This window comes from Dunckerocampus dactyliophorus, chromosome 19, assembly GCF_027744805.1.
Source record: "Dunckerocampus dactyliophorus isolate RoL2022-P2 chromosome 19, RoL_Ddac_1.1, whole genome shotgun sequence".
NCBI lineage: Eukaryota > Metazoa > Chordata > Actinopteri > Syngnathiformes > Syngnathidae > Dunckerocampus > Dunckerocampus dactyliophorus.
This window is the reverse complement of record NC_072837.1, coordinates 19,406,342-19,428,820: the sequence shown is the minus strand read 5'-3', so window position 1 is coordinate 19,428,820 and position 22,479 is coordinate 19,406,342. Positions and strand designations below refer to the sequence as shown.

The following is a 22,479-nucleotide window of genomic DNA, read 5'->3' as shown; positions in this document are numbered from 1 at the left end:
ATGTTGCTGCTAGCGATGCTGCTAGTGATGCTGCTAGCGATGCTGCTAGCGATGCTGCTAGCCGTGCAGCTACTGTGTTTTTAATGAATAAGAAAGCTGCCAGCAATAAAGACTCAGAAGATAAAATGACACAAAGGATGCTGATATTAATTGTTATACTTTAAATCAGATGTTTAGCTGCAGATTTTGCTGCTTAGCACTTAGGACTGTCACAATGACTAATTTTGCTGGTTGATAATTGTGCTGCAAATTATCGGCGATAATCGATATTAGCAACATTTTTTTAAGACCATTTCTTTCATTAATTGTATGTCATAAAATGTATGCCATATAACCGTATTGAATGGTTGCATTTGTTTTGCAATGTAGCGAGTGACACTGTGTTTGCATTTTGCATTTTGCGCTGTTCTCTTTATATTTACATTGCCAAGCAAACGCCACAGTAAGATGGTTGTGTTTTAGGTGTGCATACAAGTTGGTCGTGTTCCCCTTCTTTCTCGTCACTACTTTCAAACAAATGCGACATATCGGTTCATCGGTGTTCATGCGTTCACCTTGTTCATTCTTTTTAAAACCCAAATATTCCCACACTGGGGCTGTTGCGTCCGCCTCCATTCATGTTAGCGTATGCTTTCTCATGAGGCTAATTTGCTGCTAGCACTCTGAGCACTCTGTATCCACTCACTAGTAGCCCCGCCTCCACAAAGAGGGTGAATGAGAGGATGTTTCACTCCCTCCGTTCATTCCACTATCGAGCCAGACAGATGCAGAGTCAACCGTCTTGTCATCCAGCCTGTGTGGCTCAGAGAGACGAGCACATGAAACACACTCGCATGCATGCACATGTCAATTTATCAGCTTTTTTTTTTTAATTGTTCAATTCATCGATTAGTGTGAAAGGCTTATTAGCACTATTAGCGACATTGGCTAACAGCATTAGCCGTTAGCTCAGATTGGATTTCCACATCATGCACATTTGACACAACCTGTTGACAATAGAAATATTTTGGAATGTTTGATGATGATTTAACCTTTATGTACGTAAAACGAGCATTGTCACAGTTTTCTTTTCTTCACCTGGCTTCAATCCAAAGTGCTTCTGTAATACGGTTTATCGGTGGAGGATAAAGTCCCAGGACGATGCAGGCAGGGCTTTCTGGTTTCCAGGATTCCCAAAGGGGAGGTAGCAAATATGCCAGGTTATTCCCGTAGATGCGCCGCGCTCCGACAGATTACAGCTGAACTCCACGGCGCACGCATGATGCAAAACACGGGGGGGGGGGGGCACTGCTGGGAATTTGTAACATATTCTGGGTCACTGGATGCGGCGAGTGATGACTCGTGGCTGCACGCAACAAGATGTCCGTGGCGGTGGACACGCTGCCAATTACAGAAGTGCCTGCGAGACCTTGGCGTCCCACAGGCACTTAAGCTAATAGCACGTTTTCACCTGGGTTGTTGGCGTTCACAGTGTAAACAGTTTGTGCCTGATTGTTGAGGATTCTGTGTGGATTCTGTGCTTGTTGATGACAGTAATCCACTTTGGATTTTGCGGCTGTTTTGCGGTTGAATGCGGCCATTTATTAGTCTAAAATTATGCATATGTAAGCAAATGTTACATATTTTTACAAAAATGAAAAAATGTTCAAGCATAAAATGTGATAAATGAAGTAAAATATAAACATAAGGCATTCACAAGACACATTCAAAGAGGTTGTGATGATATGTAGTATTCTACACTGGTCACTAGGTGTCAGTACTGTTACTCTAATAATGGCTGAGACACACAAGCACCAGACTTGAATGCCAGAACAAGAGGTTTTCATTGCAGCTTTGATTGATCTCACAGCAGGCACAATGATCCCTGAGACAAGCTAAAACTTAACGTCACTTCCTGTTCGCCTCCCCGCTCAGCTCCCCGAGCACCAGACGAGCACAAGTCTCATTTATGTCTTATTTTCAGTTATGATGTCTACCCTATGGGGCAATAGGAGTGTAAAGGCGACTACAGGGGTGTTATTTCATGTCTAGAGGGCTCTAGTAATGTTAAAAAACACATTTAGAAGGTGCTAAACCTGTTTTCTATGCTCTAACTACCAGAATATTCCATTTATAAAAAAAAAAAAATCCTACGTAGCAGAAATTCACTTACCACGGTCCGGGTTGGAATCAATGAACCGCCATAAACCAGTGATTCCTGGAGTCACTTTTTGAGGCAACTGAGACAAACGTTGCATCGTTCTCCATCAAGCAGGAGGTGGCAGGTGTACCTAATGTTGTGTCCAGTGAGTGCGACAGTTAAAGCACATTTTGTGCCAACATCGCAGCCCGAGGCAGAGATTAAAGCGTGCCGAGAGTTGTGTATGGAGACCAGGGCAGCCAGAAGCCAACGGCATGGCTACTATGGATGATAATACATGAATCATTAATTAATGTCTGCACCCTTAATCATAGAGCGGTTCTGTTGACGCTCATTGCATTTGCATCACTTTCAAGCCCCCGCGATCGCCTGCTCCGTTTCATAACACCTCATGCATCCATGTTGACAATTTAGCAACACGGTCGATATATTTAGCGTGTAAGAGTGCGCATGCATTTATTCGGTAAGTAAATACAAGCCATCAACAAAGGTGAAGTGCCCGCAGAGTGAGCTCCACCTGTGTAACACCGTGCAATGCACGTCTGGAAGCTGTAAAAACCCTCCACAATGCAACCCAGCCCTTGACCCACCTTGAGCCAAGAAGGCAGAGCTTGGACACACACCTCCGTCGCCTTGCAGCTCCTCGCCTTCCCGCTGAAACACGCATGCGTGTATCCAAAGTGTGGCGCAGGGGCCATCTGTGGAATGTGGCTCAATGCAGAATTAAAATAAACAAAAAAAAGTGGAAAAATAGAGCAAAATGGCATAAAGTAACTAGAAAAAGCGAGAATGTTGATCCTAATAAGTAATAAAAACACAAAGGTTTGTCTTTAAATATATGTATAATGTTTTTTTTTTATTCTAAATTGTTTTTTCTTTAATTTTAAATATTAAAGGACAGGTGGACAGCCCTGACATAAATAGTCGAAGACAGGTAGACAAGTAGTTGCATTATTATTATTATTATTATTATTATTATTATTATTATTATTATCATAACAGTGGTTTATTTGGTCTCAAAAAAATGTTGACAACAATATCTTTGAGCGTCAATTCATCAGACAATAAACATTTCAAAACACAGTTTGTTTGTCCAGTCATATTTTTTCGTTGTACTTTTCTTAAAATTAATGTTCAAATCTTGTCTTGTTTGGTTCTCGTGGATCCAATCTCGTGCATCGTCTCGTCCCGACACCCCTACTGATGCATGTTTACAATTCCCTGAGTCTCTGAAAATGACCTGTAAACTAGTTTGAAACCTCATCTGCATGCACCTTGTCAAGTCTCCACTATGTGTGTGTGTGTGTGTGTGTGTGTGTGTGTGTGTGTGTGTGTGTGTGTGCTCACAGATTAACTTGTTTGTTGAGGGCCTCATCAGGGATATATTGACTTCCAAGTGTTGGCTGCACTCGTGTTATGTCAGAGGATTTGGATTTGGTCTTTGGCGGGCAACATCAAGAAGCAATCCTCTTCCTTTCTCTTGTTTTCCACCCCCTCTCATCTCCATTAGAGGACATCCCATCAGTCAGCTACCGACGTGGCAGAAGTAGTGTACGTAAAGGTGCTCTATGTGTGCTACATGCAGCTTAAAGACTGAAAAAACATTTCCTGCCATGGCCGCATAAAGTGCAGACGCCACGCTTTACAATAATGCCTGCATCAAAGTCGCTCATTAAACTTTCACATCAACCTACTGCTGTGCATCCCTCAGCATCAGCAACCTGCAGGAAGCTCTTTAATGCTTTATGGGACCTCGTGTAGACGCAGGAAAAGCAACCCATCCCTCCGTGGATGTTCAGAAGACCACCAAGTAACGTATAACGCAGTTCTAGAGGATTTTGGAGTGTGCCTGTGGGAATTTGCGTCCTTCTGTTGGACGTGTTGGCTCTGTATTCGGGCACACGGTCGGAGCAACTGGTGTGACACCGCGGAGGTCTCTGGCAAACCTTTTGCACTTTTCAAATGTCGCAGTGCTGGCGTTTCAGGTGGCTGATAAGGTTTTTTTTGTGGTTTTTTTCCCCTCATGGCGGAGCATTTGGTACCGCGTCCTTTCTCCTAAAATGAATGTTTGTTTGCAAGTGAGCTCAGGGGAAGTTACGACACGCTGTCAACGTCACAGGCAGGAGAAAAAAGAAGCGCTTGATTCACTCACCCCCTCACAGTACGGGTAATCTCGCCTCATTGGAACATTTTTTTTTAAATGATCAGTTTTGGATTTATCGGTATGATGTCGTAATTCCCTTATAGCGTCCCAATAATTATCGTGCACCCCTAATTTAAATTAGCCCATCAAGAGCATGCCAGGGCAACAGTGGATGCCATACTCCTGAATTATTGCTTCATATTCGTCGGGGTGAATGTGGCATTGCATAAAAGCAAAATCATACACGGTAGTGCCAGTCAAAAGTTTAGACACACTTTCCCATGCTAATAAATGAGGAGGTGTATCCAAACTTTTGACTGTTGCTGTATGTGGCCTGATAACGTCATGTCATGCATGAGTTAGCAGCAATAAAGAAAAAAAACATGGCGTTTTTTCTGAAGTTCTCCGAGGGCCATCGTGAAACAAGATGATGCGGCCGTTGGTGACTAGTCTACAAGTCATGAGCATTTGTGTGTTGTGGTTGTTGCTGGACAGCATATAGGAAGCCCCCGTCACGTCCTCATGAGACGTGTGATTATGAGAGGATGAGACAGGATGTGGAGTGTCTTACAAAGACCGCCAGCCAAGTCATTAATGAGATGCTTTTTTTCTTCATTTATTTATTTATATCTCACAGCTCATTCATCTTTTTCTTCCCAGCCTGCCATACAGTATTTTCTAGGCCAGAGCCAATATTCCACGCCTGTTGTCATGCCAACAGATTAGCCTGCTCGTGCATGCCCTCAACAGTCTAACACTGTGGAGTGTGTGTGTGTGTGTGTGTGTGTTGTGTTCACGCGCACACAGATAGTGGCTCAGAGTGTGTGTATAAAATAGGGTGTCTGCCAGTATGAAAGCACGCGGATGATATCGATGTTTTTTCCATAATTGAAGCCATCAGTGCTGGACTCGCATATTCCCAACGCCATAAAAAGGGATTATGTGAATTAGCATTAAAACTGTTGTCAGTGCTCCAAGCGTCCAAATGAGCTGTTGGAGATGCTGACTTCCTCCCTAAAATATCTCCTGCCAGCTGATTTTTCCACACTTTAATAAGATCCAGGTTCTGTCAATACAGTGGAACCTCGGTTAGCGTTAGCCCTTGTCATGTTCTTGTCATGTTCATGTATTTTAAGCAGAAAACATCTTTCCTTGTTAGCATCTTATTAGCTAGCTAAACAAAATGGCAAAGGGAACCTTAACCTTAACGTCAAATGTTCATTTATCCCTGTCATTCATCATTTATATGCATCTCCAGTTGTTTTTTTGCCTGTAAAACTATCATTTTAGAGCTATAAAAATGTGTTTTTGGGCTTTCTGGAATGGGTTAATTGGATTTACATGATTTCTTATCGGAAAATCAATTCAGTTAACGTCTTTTTCAGTTAGAGTCGGACCTTCTGAAACTAATGAATGACGCTAACCAAGGTTCCACTGCACACTTAAGGAGTGGGACAGGAGGACACAAACGTTAGCAACACTAGCATAGCGAGCTACGTGAGCTACAGTGCTAACATTACACTCACATTTTAACAGCGACGTCATGCTCGGTAGGCTAATAGACTGTTGGAGCTAGTGCTTCCGTAACCAGATACAACTATGGTGCGTTCAAGGGCCACTAAAAAAAGTGCAAAATCATAACACTTGATGGAAAAATATTATCAGTGAAGCATAAAGACTTAAACATGTCAAAATATAGGCTTTTAAAAAAATTTTAAGTAAATGAAGTAAAAAATGTAATTGAAAAATTGACTTTTGATCAATTTAAAGTGTTTTATATGGAAAAAAACTGAACTTATCCCGATCCTTATCCCTGACCATGAATGCTAAACTGCAACTGTGCGGGGACACACTGTACATTGCAGCCTCTTAACAATATAACAGCAAATATATCAGTATATTGTCTTTGGCATATAATTGACAACAGAACAGGTTGCATAGGCCCTAAGGAAATCAAAGCGTTAAAATAAATAGATTTTTTAAATAAAAAAATGTACTATGTAGTTTTTATTGTGTAAAACTGTAATTATACATGTTTTAAGATGTGTAGCAAAGCCTGGTGAAAGAGGTTTTTCCTCCACGAACTTGTAAAGCAAGCTTTTGAGCGCCTCTTCTCTGAAAAGTGGAGCAAACAAGTGAGGGACAGGATAGCTGTTTGTCACGTTTGGTGCTCCTGGGACATACAGTGTTCCTCTTAGAACATCAATCACAAGTAGAGAAGAGTGTCGCAAGAGCTCGCACCACAATCAATGAAAACAAAGACATGTCATTTTTATGGAGGAGAAATCTTGTGATGTTTTAATCTCACAAGATCTTGTGACACCCCTTGTAGGATATTTTGTCACATAATTTTAATAACAATAATAATAATGGATTTTATATTATATTATATTATATTTTATATTATATTTCATATAGCACTTTTCAAAGCACCCAGAGCGCTTCACAATGAAGTGAAGCCATTATTCATTCACTCTGCAGTCACACACTGGCGGTGGTGTTCTACATCTGTAGCCACAGCTGCCGGGGGTAGTCAGACAGAAACGACCAGCACCAAACATTCATTCCCATTCATACGCCAGCGTGAGTGAAGTGTCTGTGGTTAATATTTTTTCATTGTACGTTTCTTAAAAGTAAAGTTTGAATTCAAAATGTGTGTAAACAGGAGTTCAGAACATTAATTTTCTCCCATATGTCAAAATGCGTGCGTGTGTAACGGATGCTAGCCGGTGTGGCTGCGCACGTGTGCGTCAGTAAAACCTCTCTCCCTGCGCCTTAAGAGCTGCGCTGAATGCTAAGTTGACAGTCCGGGCTTTTGGCCCAATGGTCAGCGCTCTCGTCTGCCATTCCGAAGGTCCTGTGTTCGAGTTGCAGCGCGGGCAGCCGGGTTACACGTGTTTGGGTTTTCTCCGGGTCCTCCTACTTCTTCCCACATTCCAAAAAATCCATGTCAGGTGAAGTGGCGACCCCTAAATGGTCCATAGGCATGAATGTGAGTGTTAATGCTTGTTTGTCTATATGTGCCCTGCCATTGGCTGGCCACCAGCCCAGGGTGCACCCCGCCTCTTGCCCGAAGTCAGCTGGGATAGGCTCCAGCATAGCCCCCACAGCCCTAGGGAGGACAAGCGGCGTAGAAGATGGATGGATGTTGAAAACGAATATTTCCAAAGTAAGAATGGTTTGATTGTTAGTCCAGTGTCACTGATCCAAATAGTGGATGAAAGAATGGCCGTCCCTTCTTGGAAGGAGGGGAACCCAACACAAGCAGCTGCACGCCAGCACACAAACCTCCCTTTTCTGCCAGTGTTGACTGACAGCGGTCAAGTGCTGCAGCGCTGGGCCCGAGTGTCATTACCCAAAGTGGCCCCCGCCCGATGCCAGCTGGACGGCAGCGGAGCGTTTTTAGCCCACTTTATTCCATTTTCTATTAAAGCCGAGACGAGTGCTAATGTAGCGTGCTTATAAATGTTTAAGCCCTCAGCTGTCAGCTTCTCCGCTTCATGCTTCTTTCATAGCTTCATGCAGGAGAAGCACAGGCGCTTTTTGCAACAGGCGCCTCCAAGGACAGACAAGGTTTTGTTAAAGATTTCGCCAAAGCGATAAAGAGTTTGTGGAGACGATTGTGAGGAAGAGTTTTGGACGTTCCCTCCGAGCAGCTGCCGGGAGCCACAAAGACGCCTTCTGTTGTGTCGCCTCTTTTCAGACGCCGCTGATGCTGCAGGGCGGCTGTGTGGTCACGTGTGCTGAATCAGCTACTGTAGTGGACGCCAGTACACTAATGCATCACTGTGGGGGACTCAATGGACTTTGTGGTTCCGTACCGGAGCTCGGCGACACAAAACACACGTGCAGCTGGAGGAAAATAAATCATCATCTCATCTCAAGGTTTTAGAAGAATAACGTCCTATTTTTACAAGGTTTTATTCATCATTTACAAGGTCAAGATATCAAACAAGAGTAAAGATAAGAGAAGATAAGATATGCCTTATGGACGCATTAAGACACTCATCTCAAACTTCTTCACACATCCTGAGGCTCATGGAACAAAAAAGTCCCAAAAAAATGAGCCGCAGGATCCCATTGGCTGTCCGTCAAGACACGGGACCATCCTCGGCCCAAATGAAGGTTGTCACTGGTGCCGAGTGCAGTCCGATAACCGTCAGACGCCATCTGCCAGAGAAGGCTTTTAACAAGAAAAAAGCACATTCTGAATTTACAGGAGAGCACCAAACATGGGACATTGAAAGGTGGAAGAAACTTTTATTCTCCCTTGACAGCCCTGATGGCTTCCAACGTTACTGGCATGACAAGGAGATCCCACCTCAGATGTTTTCCACACGGCACAGTGGAGGGGGCGGCATCATCATCCTTCAGTGGAACAATGGAGCACCAGATTGTGCAGGGGCGTCAAACGGCAGCCTCATCTGTGTAGTAATGACTGGACAGGGCAATGCTGCACTTCACAAAGAGGAAGAAGCTCACTCTGATGGACCATCCTGCGTGTTCCCCTCATCTAAATCCAATGGAGAACATTTGGGGATGGATTTACAAAAATGGACATGAGCTCCAGACAGTAGATGTCCTCCGTGAAGGCATCTTCACCACCTGGAGCAACATTCCCACTAGCCTCCTGGAAACACTGGCATAAGCATGCCCAAAGCCATTTCTCACCTCATGAACAAGAATGAAGAAAGAACTCCTTTTTACACATTTTATTTCCATTTTAGTTTTTTTTAAGCTATGCTCCTAAACTTTTGATCAGCTGATGAACAGCCTATTCCACTTGAATGCTTCTTTGCAATAAGTTGAGTTTTTGTCTCACTCTCATTTCGTCTTTTTGCATTTTGAATCTCTCCTTAGAACCTCCTAAAGATCCAACAGTGCTAAACGTACATGCTTCACATGTTTCAGCTGCTCCCAACATTTGGATGAGGAGTGCATTGCAAGAATGAAGTCATATGTTCACAGGAATACGAGAAGAGTAAAGTCATACTTTTACAACAATACATTTTTATTTTACTTTACGAGGGCAAAGCAGTCATTTTTAGTGAATCCAGTTGCAAAGTTTTGCCGTAATGAAGCTTTCATTTTCTGTGTTTATTTCTGCGTGTGTTACCATGGCGACCCATCATGATGACTCTTTAACCTCCAGCTTAGTACGCCTCATCGGTGGGCAGCAAAATTCCCTTCCTGTCTCTCTCCTTCCGCTCCCATGTGGAGAGCGAGGCAAGTAACCTTGGGAAAAGGTCATTATGTTCTCTGCTTCCTGATGCGGTAGATTTATGTGACTTTGGAAACAGAATCACTGAGGCTTGGAGAGCTTTAGGAAGCGAAATGCAACAAATAAAGAATGTGGCAAATACGGAGGAGCAAAATATTACAAAAAACGCAAATTAGTTGTTGATAGTGCTCGTATTTTTTTATTTTAATAACCATTCAGTGACCCAAGCCCCGGCAAGGAGCTGTTTAATTGTGTGTGTGTGTGTGTGTGTGTGTGTGTGTGTGTGTGTGTGTGTGGATGAGATGAAAAGGATAAAACATGAATTCATGCTTGAATTTGTGCTGTGTGGATGTGAATAATTCATGTGTTTATCCTTCCATGTGACCTCACAGTCAACTATGAATTTAATGATGAAAGACAAACTTTAGCAAAATCACCACTTCATAACACTTACAGACGATGAAGGAATTAGTCCAAACATTTCCTTTCTTATTTGTAAATTCATGACATTGCGCCACAGCCGCCCACTACTGTACATGAGATCCCAATGCACTCTACACACCCTAACTAATAACAGGTGTCATTTATCACACACAACAACCTTGCATGAAGTAGTGGCGCAGGACGACACAAACACTAGCACAGCTACGTATGTTAGCTACAGTGCTAACACTACACTCGCATGCTAACATGGGGGTGTCTAAAGTGCGGCCCGGGGGCCATTAGTGGCAAGGGCATGTTCTTAAACTATCATTTAAGAAGAAAACTAAAACAAAAGCAAAAATGGAAAAATCAGCAGTAATTTTACAAGAATAAAGTCAAAATATTAAGTGAAAAAAGTTGTAAACTAACGAGAAAAATGTGAAATTTTACAAGAATAAACTCGTAATATGAGGGAAAATAACATATTTTTGGTTAGGAAAAAAATATTATTTTTTAAATTTGTGATATTATGAGAAACACACAAAACAACGACTAAAGTTGCAATTTTGGGGAAAAATAGGTTTTGAAAATGTTCTGGGAAATATTATGGGAATAAGGTCATAATTGCGAGCAGAAAATGTGCGTTCCGGTATTGGCCGGGTTCTTGGTTCCGTTTCAGATTTCTTCTGCACTTCTTCAGAGGTCCAAAAGGACAAGAGACGGTGTGTTCCTCTGGTGTCCGTGCTTTGGGAGCCTTTTCCATTGGTGGCGTTGCAATGCAATGCAGCAAAGGTGGAGGCAAACCCGCCCACCTCATTATGCTGTTCGCTATTCGCTGGAGCGGACTGCCGGGTCGTTGGCACAGCTTCACGCATCATTTTAAGATATGTAGCAAAGCCTGAAAGAGTTTGTTTTTTTTCTCTTAGAAGTGGATCCAAGTGTGGGAGATGGTGGATTTTTGTCACATGAGGTTCTCATAAACATCTTGGAGGAAGACTCATTACTGGTAGAACATCATAGTACGTCATGCTAACGGTGGACCTTTAAGACAAGTCACTTGTGTGAGGATGATCTCTCCCCCGTCACAATTCAACGAGGGTGACATTTAGAGTGTGTGTGTGTGTGTGTGTGTGTGTGTGTGTGTGTGTGTGTGTGTGTGTGATGATATATTCAGAAGTGCCTGATTAATTCATGTCTCATGGAGAACTTATTCACATTTCAAACAAGGGTGGCATGCGCCGATCCAAGCTGCACATGACTGTGTTTGCCTTTGTGTTTGTGTGCGCGTGTGTGGTGCGTGTGCGCGTGTGCGTCCTCTCCTTGGACCCGCCTTCTTCCCGCCTTCTCCTCTTTTAGCACAAGGCCCTCATTTATTCATGCCGCTGGGACTTTTCTCCACCATTTTCTGCCAGTCGTCGAGGAGCAGCGTTTAAAGTTTAACCGAGTCGACATGTTAAATCAAGAAAATGAATTATAAACACGTCGCTGTGCTTGCTGGCGCGCGTGTGTGTGTGTGTGTGTGTGCGTGTGTGTGTGTGCAACATATGGCAACATGACGTGGCATACAAACGTACAGAGGTTACTTTTATTTTCTTACTACACTTGAGAATAAAGTCAAAATATTAGGAGAAGACTAATGAGAAAAATGTGTAATTTCATGAGAATAAACTGGTAATATGAGGGAAAATGACGTCATTTTAGTAGCCTTAAGAAGAAAAAAAATGTTTTTAAAAAAAAATTCATTATATGGAAGATGTAATCGGTGATACGTCATAATTGTCACGATTAATCAATCTAAGATGATGGTTTGAACTCCCAAGTTTTGATCTTTTGAGTTTTGAGGAAATTTAGGTTTTATCTCCAAATTTTAGTGACTTAGTGGGGACGTTGGACCTTGAGGCTATCATTGTATAACTTCCAGTGGCGCCCCCTTACTGGCTGCAATGTATTACTGCAACTGTCAAGTTTCCACTTTCGAGAAGATCATCTACTTGGCGTTTTATGAGATGGATTTGGGCGACCACAATATTAGAAACAGCAGTACGCTGCAATTAGTCCTGTCACGATAATCAATAAATCAATTAACTGCACGATAAATACATTTTATCGTTTCAATATATTGACATGTGCATCCGTGTTTGTTTTCCTCCTCTCTTTCTCCCAAACCAAGGCTGGATGACAAGAGGGTTCACTCTGTGCATCTGTCTCAACACCTGGGCGTGTTGGTTCTATAGCGGAATGAGCGGAGTGAGTCAACCCTCCTGTTAGTCATTCACTCTCTTTGTCCCGGTGGGGGGAGGCAGGGCTGCTGCTTGCTAGCTGTGTGTGTGGTGTGCTACATGATGGAATACTTTCTTGGTGCCATCTGACAGCACTTTCAGCCCGTTTGCGCATCGTCATTTTGTGACATAAAAAGGTTTGAGACAAAGACTATTAAATAAATACAGTGTTCCCTCATTTATCGCAGGGGATAGGTTCCCAAAATATCCCGCAATAAGAGAAAACCACCAAGTAGCCAACCTTATTTGTTTCCAATGACTCTCTGTTTTAAAGCTTTAAAAGCCCTCACCACTTTTGATACACTTTTCTCAGGCAGGCGTGTACATTTTCTCACATTTCTCTCAAGTTTAAACACTCTCAAAGACGTTCAAACCTTCCTTCTTCGAATTGAAGATTCATTTGCAAGCTAGCAACAAGCAAGTTAGCGATGACACAGGAGACACGGCAGGGCGGCACGAAGGAAATTGATTGACAATGGTCTACAGCCAATCAGGATGCAGAAAGGAAAGGGTGGTGCAGCCAGGAAGAGAGAGACACTCAACTTTCCACAATGCAATTCTTCTTAAAGGGCCAGGTTCGGCCTGTAACAGCGTTCACACGCTGTAATAAAAAAAAATAAGCACAAAAAAATTTCAGAGAAATTTCAGCGAATCCACGAAATGGGAACTGCGATAGAGCGAGGGAGCGCTGTGCTGTAAATTCCGGTGTATAAGCTGCTACTTTTTTCTGACTTTCTTACTTCTTTACTTCAGAACTACTGCTAATTGTTTGAATACTGTGCTGCTTGTGAGTCAGTGAGGAAACGCTAGCTCTTTCTTTGGCAGGAGCCAATCACAAGCTATCAGTGCACTCACAACGAGTTTGTCAACCCACTGGAAATCGCAGGAGGTCATTATATATAACAACATAACAGTATGACTCACATTAAACTCATCACACAGCAACTTAACACTCAAAATGTATACCTGGGAAATATACAAACATGTACCAGTACGAGTTCCAAAAAACAGCTCTTGTTGTTTTCCCATAATGCTTTGCGTCTGAGCAACTCATTCATTGGGGTGCTGCAATGACATCAGCCTCCCTTTTAACGTTCCATCTCGTTAAAGGAAAACGGCGTACTCCACACACAATGTTGCTGAAAGTCAATCAAGCAAGTGTGTATGCAAATGAGCTGACGTCTGCATTGACACACAATGTCAACTTCACAGCATTTCCAGACTATTTTTTGTTTGTTTTATTAGGTTTGTTTAATTTGTTTGATTTAAAATCTCTTGACATTTCAGTTCCAATGTTAAATACTCTTCCTGACAGGGTGCACTGGCATGAGGATGCCGTATCTTATCTTTACAGTCATGAAAACACAATAATATCGGCCATCATTTGTAGGACGATCATAGTCCAGCAAAATGTGTTACTGTGACAGGCCTTATCAAGGAGTGGCATGCTAGCGTGGCGTCTGGGCATGGAGCCCATCCCATCCAGTATCAGTATCGGGTTCCCATACCAGCGTAAATAATAATTGGAAATTGCCGATACCACTTGCAGAGATTTCCGATCCTTTGGTCACATCTGTGCTTTAAGTTGTCAGCTTGTTGCTGGCAGAAAACATACAGGTGGCTACTAGAATGTCAGCAAACGCCGCGCTTGCCGGAGGTAGTCATTTGTGGGACAACTATCGTCCAGCAAAATTAGATACGGTGACTGGCCTGGCCGAAAAATACATGTCATTCTTTCTGGGACATCACTGATAATTAGTCATCATTTGGAAAAACATCAAAGGCTTTTTAAACACACATTGCAGCACATATCAGTTCATCTGGCTGCAGCGTGCTAATCCATGCTTACACTAATTGTCTAATCCAAATGCAATCTGCTGGCATTCTTAATGAATGAGGGTGTGTGTGTGTGTGTGTGTGTGTGTGGGTGTGTGTGTGTGTGTGTGTGTGGCCTCCAGTGTTGTGTCTGCATGCTTTTCCCCATCTGACTGCGTTTATCTCAGCCCACCGTGGCGCCCTTTGTCGCCCCACTTTCCCTTACACTGCAACACACACACACACACACACACACACACACACACACGCTTCCTTCACCATGTGCTCCACAGACAAAACACACAAGCGCCAAAAAAAAAGAGGTAAATGAAATGGAATTATGTGAAGACTGATGAAGCCGGGAACAAAACACAAGACACACAAACAATTTTTGACTTGCAAATGAGATTAACGAGCAAAGTCCCATCTGTGTCTTTGCCTCTCTGCCAAGCTAAAATTAGACGACGGACCCTCGAGGCAGAGCTAAAAAGCTGCGTCAGAAAAGACTAGAGGAAGAAGAATGTCGTTGGAGGAGGCGAGAGAGAGAGAGAGTGAACGCGTTCACACACCCACCAGCCACTTTATTAGGTACATGACAGCCAGGACGCGAGCTGGATGGAAAAGCCAACGACACCAATGCTCCGTTTTGTGTGTTGTGGTGCCACGCTTAATATTATTGCACTTGCATCATACTCAGCGGTTTCTCATATTCAGCCAATAATAAATGGAGGAGGAAGTTCCCAGAATAAAGTTTATGATGATGAAGTCGCACTTTTACGTGGAAAAAAAACTGTCAGTATTATGATAAAAAGCTGGACTTCTATAAGAAAAATGAGTAATACAGTATTACTACAGTATCATCAATTTACAATACAACACTCGACGTTTATGGGAATAAAGTTGCAATTTTACAAGAAAGGTTAACATTTTCAAAGAATGAAGTCATAATATTACGAGGAAGAAGGGGTCCTAATTTTATGACAATGAAGTCATAATGTTGTGGGCTGCAAAAAAAGTTAACAATTTTGCAATATTTCAGGGGTGAAATCTTAATTTTTCTGGGAATAAAGTATGGATGCTCCAATTAACCGGACACTGGTCAGTATCGACCGATTTCCGTAAAAAAATCATGTGATCGACATACGCCAATCACCTGTGGCTAGCACTATTGCAGCGTGCAGCGTAGTCAACATCTTGGGCCCATAGCACCCATCATAAATACATTTCAAAGTGTATAATTCATCCATGTGATCGGTATCAGCCGATTTCAGTCCTGGATGATTCGGTATCGGAATCGGCAGCATCAAACCCTGATGGGAGCATCCCTAGCATAAAGTCATAACATTGCAAGGAAGAAGTTGTAATTTCATCAAATATATACAATATTGACAGACAGATATGGATAATGTACATAGCAAGCTGTCTTTATCGTGTGTTATTATTCTATGCTTCCTATGCTGTCTGCCCATGTGGCTGCTCTACAAAAGCATCAGTTTCCTGCCAATGATCACTAACGGTTTCTCTATATCTTTGTATCGTTCCATTGGAATACATTTGATAGTTTGAGGGTAAAGAAAACTTTGAGAAGAATGAAAGAATGACGTGATAATGTGATGAGAAAGACGAGCCCTCATTCAAATGAGAATTAAGTCAGAACTTTGTGGGGGCCAAAAAAATGGACAGTTTTGTAATATTACAGGGAAAAAATTGGAATTTTTCTGGGAGTAAAGCAGGGGTGTCCAAACTTTTTCCAGCGAAGGCCACATAGTGAAAAACGAAAGGAAGCGACACGTAGAGATATGCTAAGAAGCTGTACGGCGCTCAAGAAAAAACAGCATTTCACCCTTTTTCCACAATAATACGAGTTTATTCTTGTCACATTGCAACTTTTGTTCTTCATTCGATTAGGACTTTTTATCTTAATATTTTGACTTTATTCCCATAAAATTACAGCAGTTTTTCCCATTTCTGCTGTTTATTTAATTTTCCAAGTATTCCATTTCAGCTTTCCTCTTTAAATTTTCTTCTCCAAATATTTTCCCTTTATTTGCATAATATTTTTTATCCTTAAAAAATATAATGTACTTTTTCTTTATTTGCACATTGTTACTAAAATGATATTTTTCCTCAAATTACAAGTTTAGTCTCATAAAATTGCAACTTTTTTCTCATTAGAAAGCTGTTTTTTTACTTTTTACTCCGGCTTTACTCTGGTAAAACTTCTGCTGTTTTCCATTTCTGCTGTTGGTTTTCTTTGGACAATTTTCCCAATATTTCAACTTTCTTCTTGTATATTTTCTTCTCCTAATATTTCCACTTTATTCCCATCTTATCAATTTCCCCCCAAGCTAAGTGTCACGATACGTTGAAGCTGTCGGCAGGTTGACCCCCAGGGTGCAGAGAGAAGGCGGCAAAGTGCAAAAATAAAAGTAATTTTATTGCACAGGACAGGAACAAACTAAAAGTGACAGAGGAAAAACTCTGTGGGAAAATAATACCAACTATAAACAGGCAGGTGACAGCACGGGAAAATCAACGATGGAAATGACAACAATGAACCAGCGCGGCGCATACGACGGCGCTGGTCTTTTAACTGTCAGTGATTAGAATTGACCGCAGCTGTGCGGCCACCAGGCGTGGAGTGGCAGTTCCTTCCACCACCCCGGAAGCATCGCTTGCCAGAATAATGGCGCAGGACAGAAGTGCACGCTCCTGTCCTGCGAAGCGTGACACTAAGTTTCCAAAAATTCCAACTTTATTCATTGTTTTTGACTTAAAAAATGCAACTAAAAGGATATTTTTCCTCATACTATGACTTTATTCTTGTGAAATGATGGCTTTTTTGTCTTGCTAGATTACAACTCTTCTTTTAGTATTTAGACTTTTCATCGATTTTCCCATTTTTGCTGCTTGTTTATTGCTCCTTGTTAAATTACATTTTTAGACTGTGCTGCAAATGGCCCCCGGGCCGCACTTCGGACACCCCTGGAATAAAGTCATGATACTGCGAGGAGGAAGTCAGAATTTACATTGCTATATTGATAAGAATATATATTGATCATGCATAATGTACATAGCAAGCTGTCTTTGTTTTTATTCTATTTTATTTCTTTTTGAATTTCAGTTTGTCTCAATATGATTTAGTGAGAACCAAAAAAAAAATCGAATGGAAATAAAACTTTAATATTACGAGAAAAAAGAATAAAACCATATTACCGTATGAGGAAGTTGTCATTTATTTCTATTTTTGTAGTAGGTGTGCAAGACAAAAGCTCATAATATTACATGACTGCGGTCGTCAGGGTGTTACTACGTTGTTCATGTTGTTGTCATCATGAGACTGCAGTGAAAGGATGAAAGCTGTCTCCACACATGGCGCTGGGGCCAGCGGAGGATTAGCTTAGCATGGCATGAACACAGGAAGCAGGAGGGGGGAGGTAGCACATCCAAAAGAGTCTCACGAAGCTGTTTTTTTGCTCACAAATCAAACTTCTCAGCTTTGTGGTTAATTAGGAGCTTGGCGTTCAGGTGCCAGCCAGCGTGAGGCTGAGGTCATTAAAAGTCTCCTAACTTTGTTGCGTCCTCCGCAGTGAACAGAGCATCTGCCAGGCGCGGGCCTCCGTCATGGTCTACGACGACACCAGCAAGAAGTGGGTGCCCATCAAGCCGGGCCAGCAGGGATTCAGCCGCATCAACATCTACCACAACACCGGCAACAACACCTTCAGGGTGGTCGGCGTCAAGCTGCAGGACCAGCAGGTAACAAGCAAAAGCAGTGTGTCCAGTCCTCCCTCGCTGTGTTGCCCTTCCAATATCGCCCTCACTGTGTCATTAACTGCCATAAATGAGGGACTGTATGGAGTTTTGACTGCATTTATGGTGTCAAACTGTAATTCTACATGTTTTAAGATGTGTAGCGAAGCCTGGTTCATAATGCCATGAGCTTGAAAAGTGAGCGTTTGAGCGCCTCTTCTCTCAAACACGCGCGGGTGATGATGGCTTTTTGGTGCTCTGGGGACACACACACTGTTACTGTGGGAACATCAACAACAAGTACGATGTCACAAGATCTCACCAGTTTAAAACCCTCGTGGTCACTACACCTGGGATGACAACTCTCGGGGTGTTATTTCACGTCTGGAGGGCTCTAGTAACGTTAAAACGTGTATTTAGAAAGCCATGAACATGTTTTCTGTGCTCTAACTACAAGAATATTCCCTTTGTTAACGTTGAATGCTATACAGTAGTGTGGAAATTCATTCAACGGTACAAAAGTGGGTCTCATGTGCCGTCTCCTGCCCCAGGTGGTCATCAACTACTCTATCGTGAAGGGCCTTAAGTACAACCAGGCCACGCCCACCTTCCACCAATGGCGGGACGCCCGGCAGGTCTACGGCCTCAACTTTGCCAGCAAGGAGGAGGCCACCACCTTCTCCAACGCCATGCTCTTTGCCCTCAACGTGCTCAGCGCCCAGGATGGAGGTGGGTCCTTGTAACCTGCTCTCTTTTTTTTTTGTCTTTACGCAGAATAACGTCATCACGTAATACCTCGTGATGTCCTGGTGCCACGTCGGTGCCATGTCAGCTTGATAACAAATAAACACACGTCATTCAGACACCCACCACATTTTTGGGGGCATAAAACATGCTGGGGTAAGAGCATGATCCTAGTCTCACGTGTGATTGGCCGCATGGATTCTCAGCGAGTCCGCTGAGCAGGAGAGGCTGAAGAATCAATTCTCCCCGATGGGAGTCGACTATTCGTGTTCACTACAAAGCATCAAGAGCCGACTCGTTTGTGAACGACTCATTTCTAGTCTACAGTATTTCTGTAGACTTAATGTTAACATTTGTATGTCCATTCACATAAACACTTCATGTAAACCTTTGTATGTCCATTCATGCATGAATGTTATCATTTGTATGTCTATTCACATCTAATGTTGTCATTTGTATGTCCATTCACACATAATGTTATCATTTGTACTGTATGTATGTTCACATTCACACGTTAGCCCTTGTGTGTCCATTCACATTGGGCAAAGTGTGATGATGTATGTGTGTGTGTGTGTGTGTGTGTGTACTGTAAACATGATGATGAGTGTGTGTGTGTGTGTGTGGGGGGGGGTGTGTGTGTGGAGTGTTTGATCTTTCTCCCAAAAGCAAATATGAAAGTCAGACATGAATCCCAGCTTTTCCTCTTTCTCCGCCCAAATGAGTTCCCCCGTGTGCCCATAATCCTCTTGCGTAGAAGCATCATCATGCAGGAGGTCTTTCAAACCTGGAAAGACTGATGGATTTAATGCCCCCCCTCAAAAAAAGAAAAAAATGGTCTGTGTGGAGATGACACGGATTAGAAAGATGAACAGTTGTCAGACAAACAGATGAAGAAAGACAGAAAAAATACAAATGATGCTTTAGTGTTGATATGATAAACTAAAACACACCCGTATGTCCATTTGCACACATAATGTCATCATGTCATAATGTATATCCATTCACATACATGCATAATGTACACATTTGTGTGTCCATTCATATGTACACATGATGCAAACCTTGGTCTCTCCATTCACATACACACATTCAGTACATACACATTTACATGTTAACATGGGTTTGTCCATTCACATACATGCATACTTGTTGTCTATTCGCATTTGTTTATAAAATGCTACGATAAAAATGTTATCAGATACCTTCTGTGATTATTTTCCCTGCTAGGCAACATCACACTTCTATGCAGGGAATTTTTGCGAGACAGACTCTTTGGGGCACGATCTTAATTGCCCCACCGCTCAATTAAAAAAAGTAAAAGTAAAACAGTCTTTAGCTTTAAAGGGATAGTCGGGATTTTTTGACATGAACTTGTAGGACAGCCCCATCAGCAGTGTGGTGCATCAACAGTGACTTACCTTCATGCTACACGTTAGCATGCTAATGTTGGCATGTTAGCATTGCTAGCATGCTAATGTTAGCATAATTGCATTTTTAGCTATTTTCATGGGTAGACACATATATAAACACTTAGCACTGTTATGCTACATGTTAGCATGACATTAGCATTATAGCATTGTTATCCATTTTCATAGCTAGACACTAAAATAAACACCACGATTATGCTACGTGTTAGCGTAACATTAGCATAGTAGCATTTTAGCCATCTTCATAGCTAGACACTTATATAAACACTTTCCACTATTATGCTAGGTGTTAGCCTGCTAACATAAGCATGTTAGCACTGCTATTGCTAACATTAGTAATCTAAATATGTAGATAAAATAAATGTAGGACTAATATTGATGGTGCAAATCACAATATGGGGGAACTATGGCGCTTCGTGGAGGTCTGCGCTGTCCGAGTGCTTTTCGAGTTATTACATCAACTCTGGTCAGATTCCGAAATGTACTACCTCCAGCTGCACCATCTGGTGGCTCATCCCCGCCCAGCGCCCCTGCACCTGCAAACATAATCGCCGCTGACTGTTTGAAAGAACACGGAACCTGAAACATGATCCTGCTCGCTGCACTTCTGCTGCCCGAAGGTTTGCATTACAGCGACGTGACAGATGATCCCGTTTGTGGCCCGACGTAGGGGGAGGGAGGTCAAGTGAGGTTCTGGAGGATGAGGAAGGGCAGGTGAAGGCGAGCGATGGTAGTGAGCAGGGAAAGGTTGTGTCAGTGTCTCTGTGTCTGCTACAGCCGCTTCCTCTTCTTCAGCATGTCATGTAGGTGGACCAGCTCGCTGTCTGTGCATGACTTTCACTCTTGGATGTGTTTACTGGTCAAAGGTCGGCGTGTGCACCACGGGTATGGGTAAGCTGACTCGTCTGCTCCTGAAGCGCTGCACACAAAAGGGTGAAAATGTGTCAAAACACGCACCCTTGTTGTGTTGATGTGTGCCTGTGGCAGAGCCGGCTGGACGATCAGGCAATATTGGCGACGCTAAGGGCGTGAACCTTGAATATAAAACTAGTCAGGGCTTTCTTAGTTGATTAATAAGAAGCTTGTTGTTTGGGTTGATGGAGTAATGGGTTCGACCCAACACCGGCGGTGTCCAAACCTTTTTCCAGCGACGGCCACGTAGTGAAAATGAAAGGATGCAACTTTGCCGCTTTGATATTTCGTAAAGCAACACTTGCACAGTAGATACAGGTATGCTAACAAGTTATGTTTTATATGTTAAGTTATAAGTTATATTTCACCTCAGCGTTGTCAAAAAGCATATTATTATTATCAACTTCACTTTTTGCTGATGTTTTTTTTAATCTTCCAAATATTTCAACTTTCTTTGTAAATTTTATTCTCTTTGTTCCCTTAATATTTTGACTTTAGTCCAATAATATCACAACTTTTTATGTTACAAAAAAATAGATCTTTTTTTTTTTAACATGGCTTCCTTATTCCAGTACTTGTTGTTGAGCAGGTCCTTGCCGCGCAAATGTCAAATGTTATCGAATTTAATTCTTTCTTTGTGGGTCGTATCCTCTTGGCCTCTAACCGAAAAATGTGCTAACCGGGGCGGATGCTAACCGAGGTGCCACTGTAATACTACTAATATTATTATTCATTACCTTATTTACAGGGTTTTGTAGTTCATATTTTTTGTATTTATTTGTAGCTCGTTAACTGTGGGTAGGAGCGGGTTCTGGCTGTGCTTTGCTTTTTCTGACAAATACACCACATGGCGGCGCTGTTGTTAAGATGACCACATGGAGTACATGGGATGAACTTGAAATGTGCTTGATGATGTCTGAAGTCCGTTTCACCTGAGATGTTTCCTCCCCGCCAGGTCCAGCTGTGCAGCGTCAAGTCCAAAATGGACCCACCTCGGAAGAGGTGGAAGCCCAGAGAGCGAGGTATGGAACCAAGAACCCAACATAACTGATAACAAACCTCACAGGCCCACTCGCATTGGACTTTTTCTGCTCGGGGAGGGGAATATTTCAACTTTCTTCTTGAATAGTCTTTGTAAATTTTATTCTCATAATATTTGGACTTTATTCCCATCACATGATAACTTTATTCCCCAAGTTAATTTTCCAAAAATGACAACTTTATTTTGTTCTGTTTCTTATAATATTCCGACCAAAAAAAATATTTTTTCTTTAACATTTCAACTCTGTGCTGCTAAAAATGACTTTCTTTTTCCTCATAATATTACCAGTTTATTCTGTAACTTTTTTCCTCAGTAGAATTCAGTAGACGCCCCTACAACCTAAATAATCCGTTCCGAGAACGTTTATGTTATAGGGTTTTTATGTTATACGAAGCGTAAAATACATGTAAATAGCCTAATCTGTTCCAAGATCTTCCCAAACTCACACCTTTGGCCCTTCAAAATATTCAAAGTCCACCAAATATGGTGGGAAAATATAAGAAAACGTTAGCATAAACATAGTAGAGTAACATTCCAATATAGAATAAAGTAATAAATAGATTACTGTAAATGAATAAAA

General features: G+C 42.1%; 1 protein-coding gene across 3 annotated transcripts in view; it reads left to right on the top strand.

Annotated features, from left to right (window-relative positions):
* Positions 1-22,479, top strand: part of evlb (Enah/Vasp-like b) — a 45,735-nt gene that overhangs the window by 15,621 nt on the left and 7,635 nt on the right. For all 3 annotated transcript variants that reach the window (XM_054761525.1, XM_054761524.1, XM_054761523.1), the window contains exons 2-4: positions 17,612-17,780; positions 18,326-18,503; positions 21,813-21,879. In XM_054761525.1, coding sequence (XP_054617500.1) covers positions 17,612-17,780; positions 18,326-18,503; positions 21,813-21,879 — 414 coding nt within the window. The remainder of the gene's footprint in view (positions 1-17,611; positions 17,781-18,325; positions 18,504-21,812; positions 21,880-22,479) is intronic.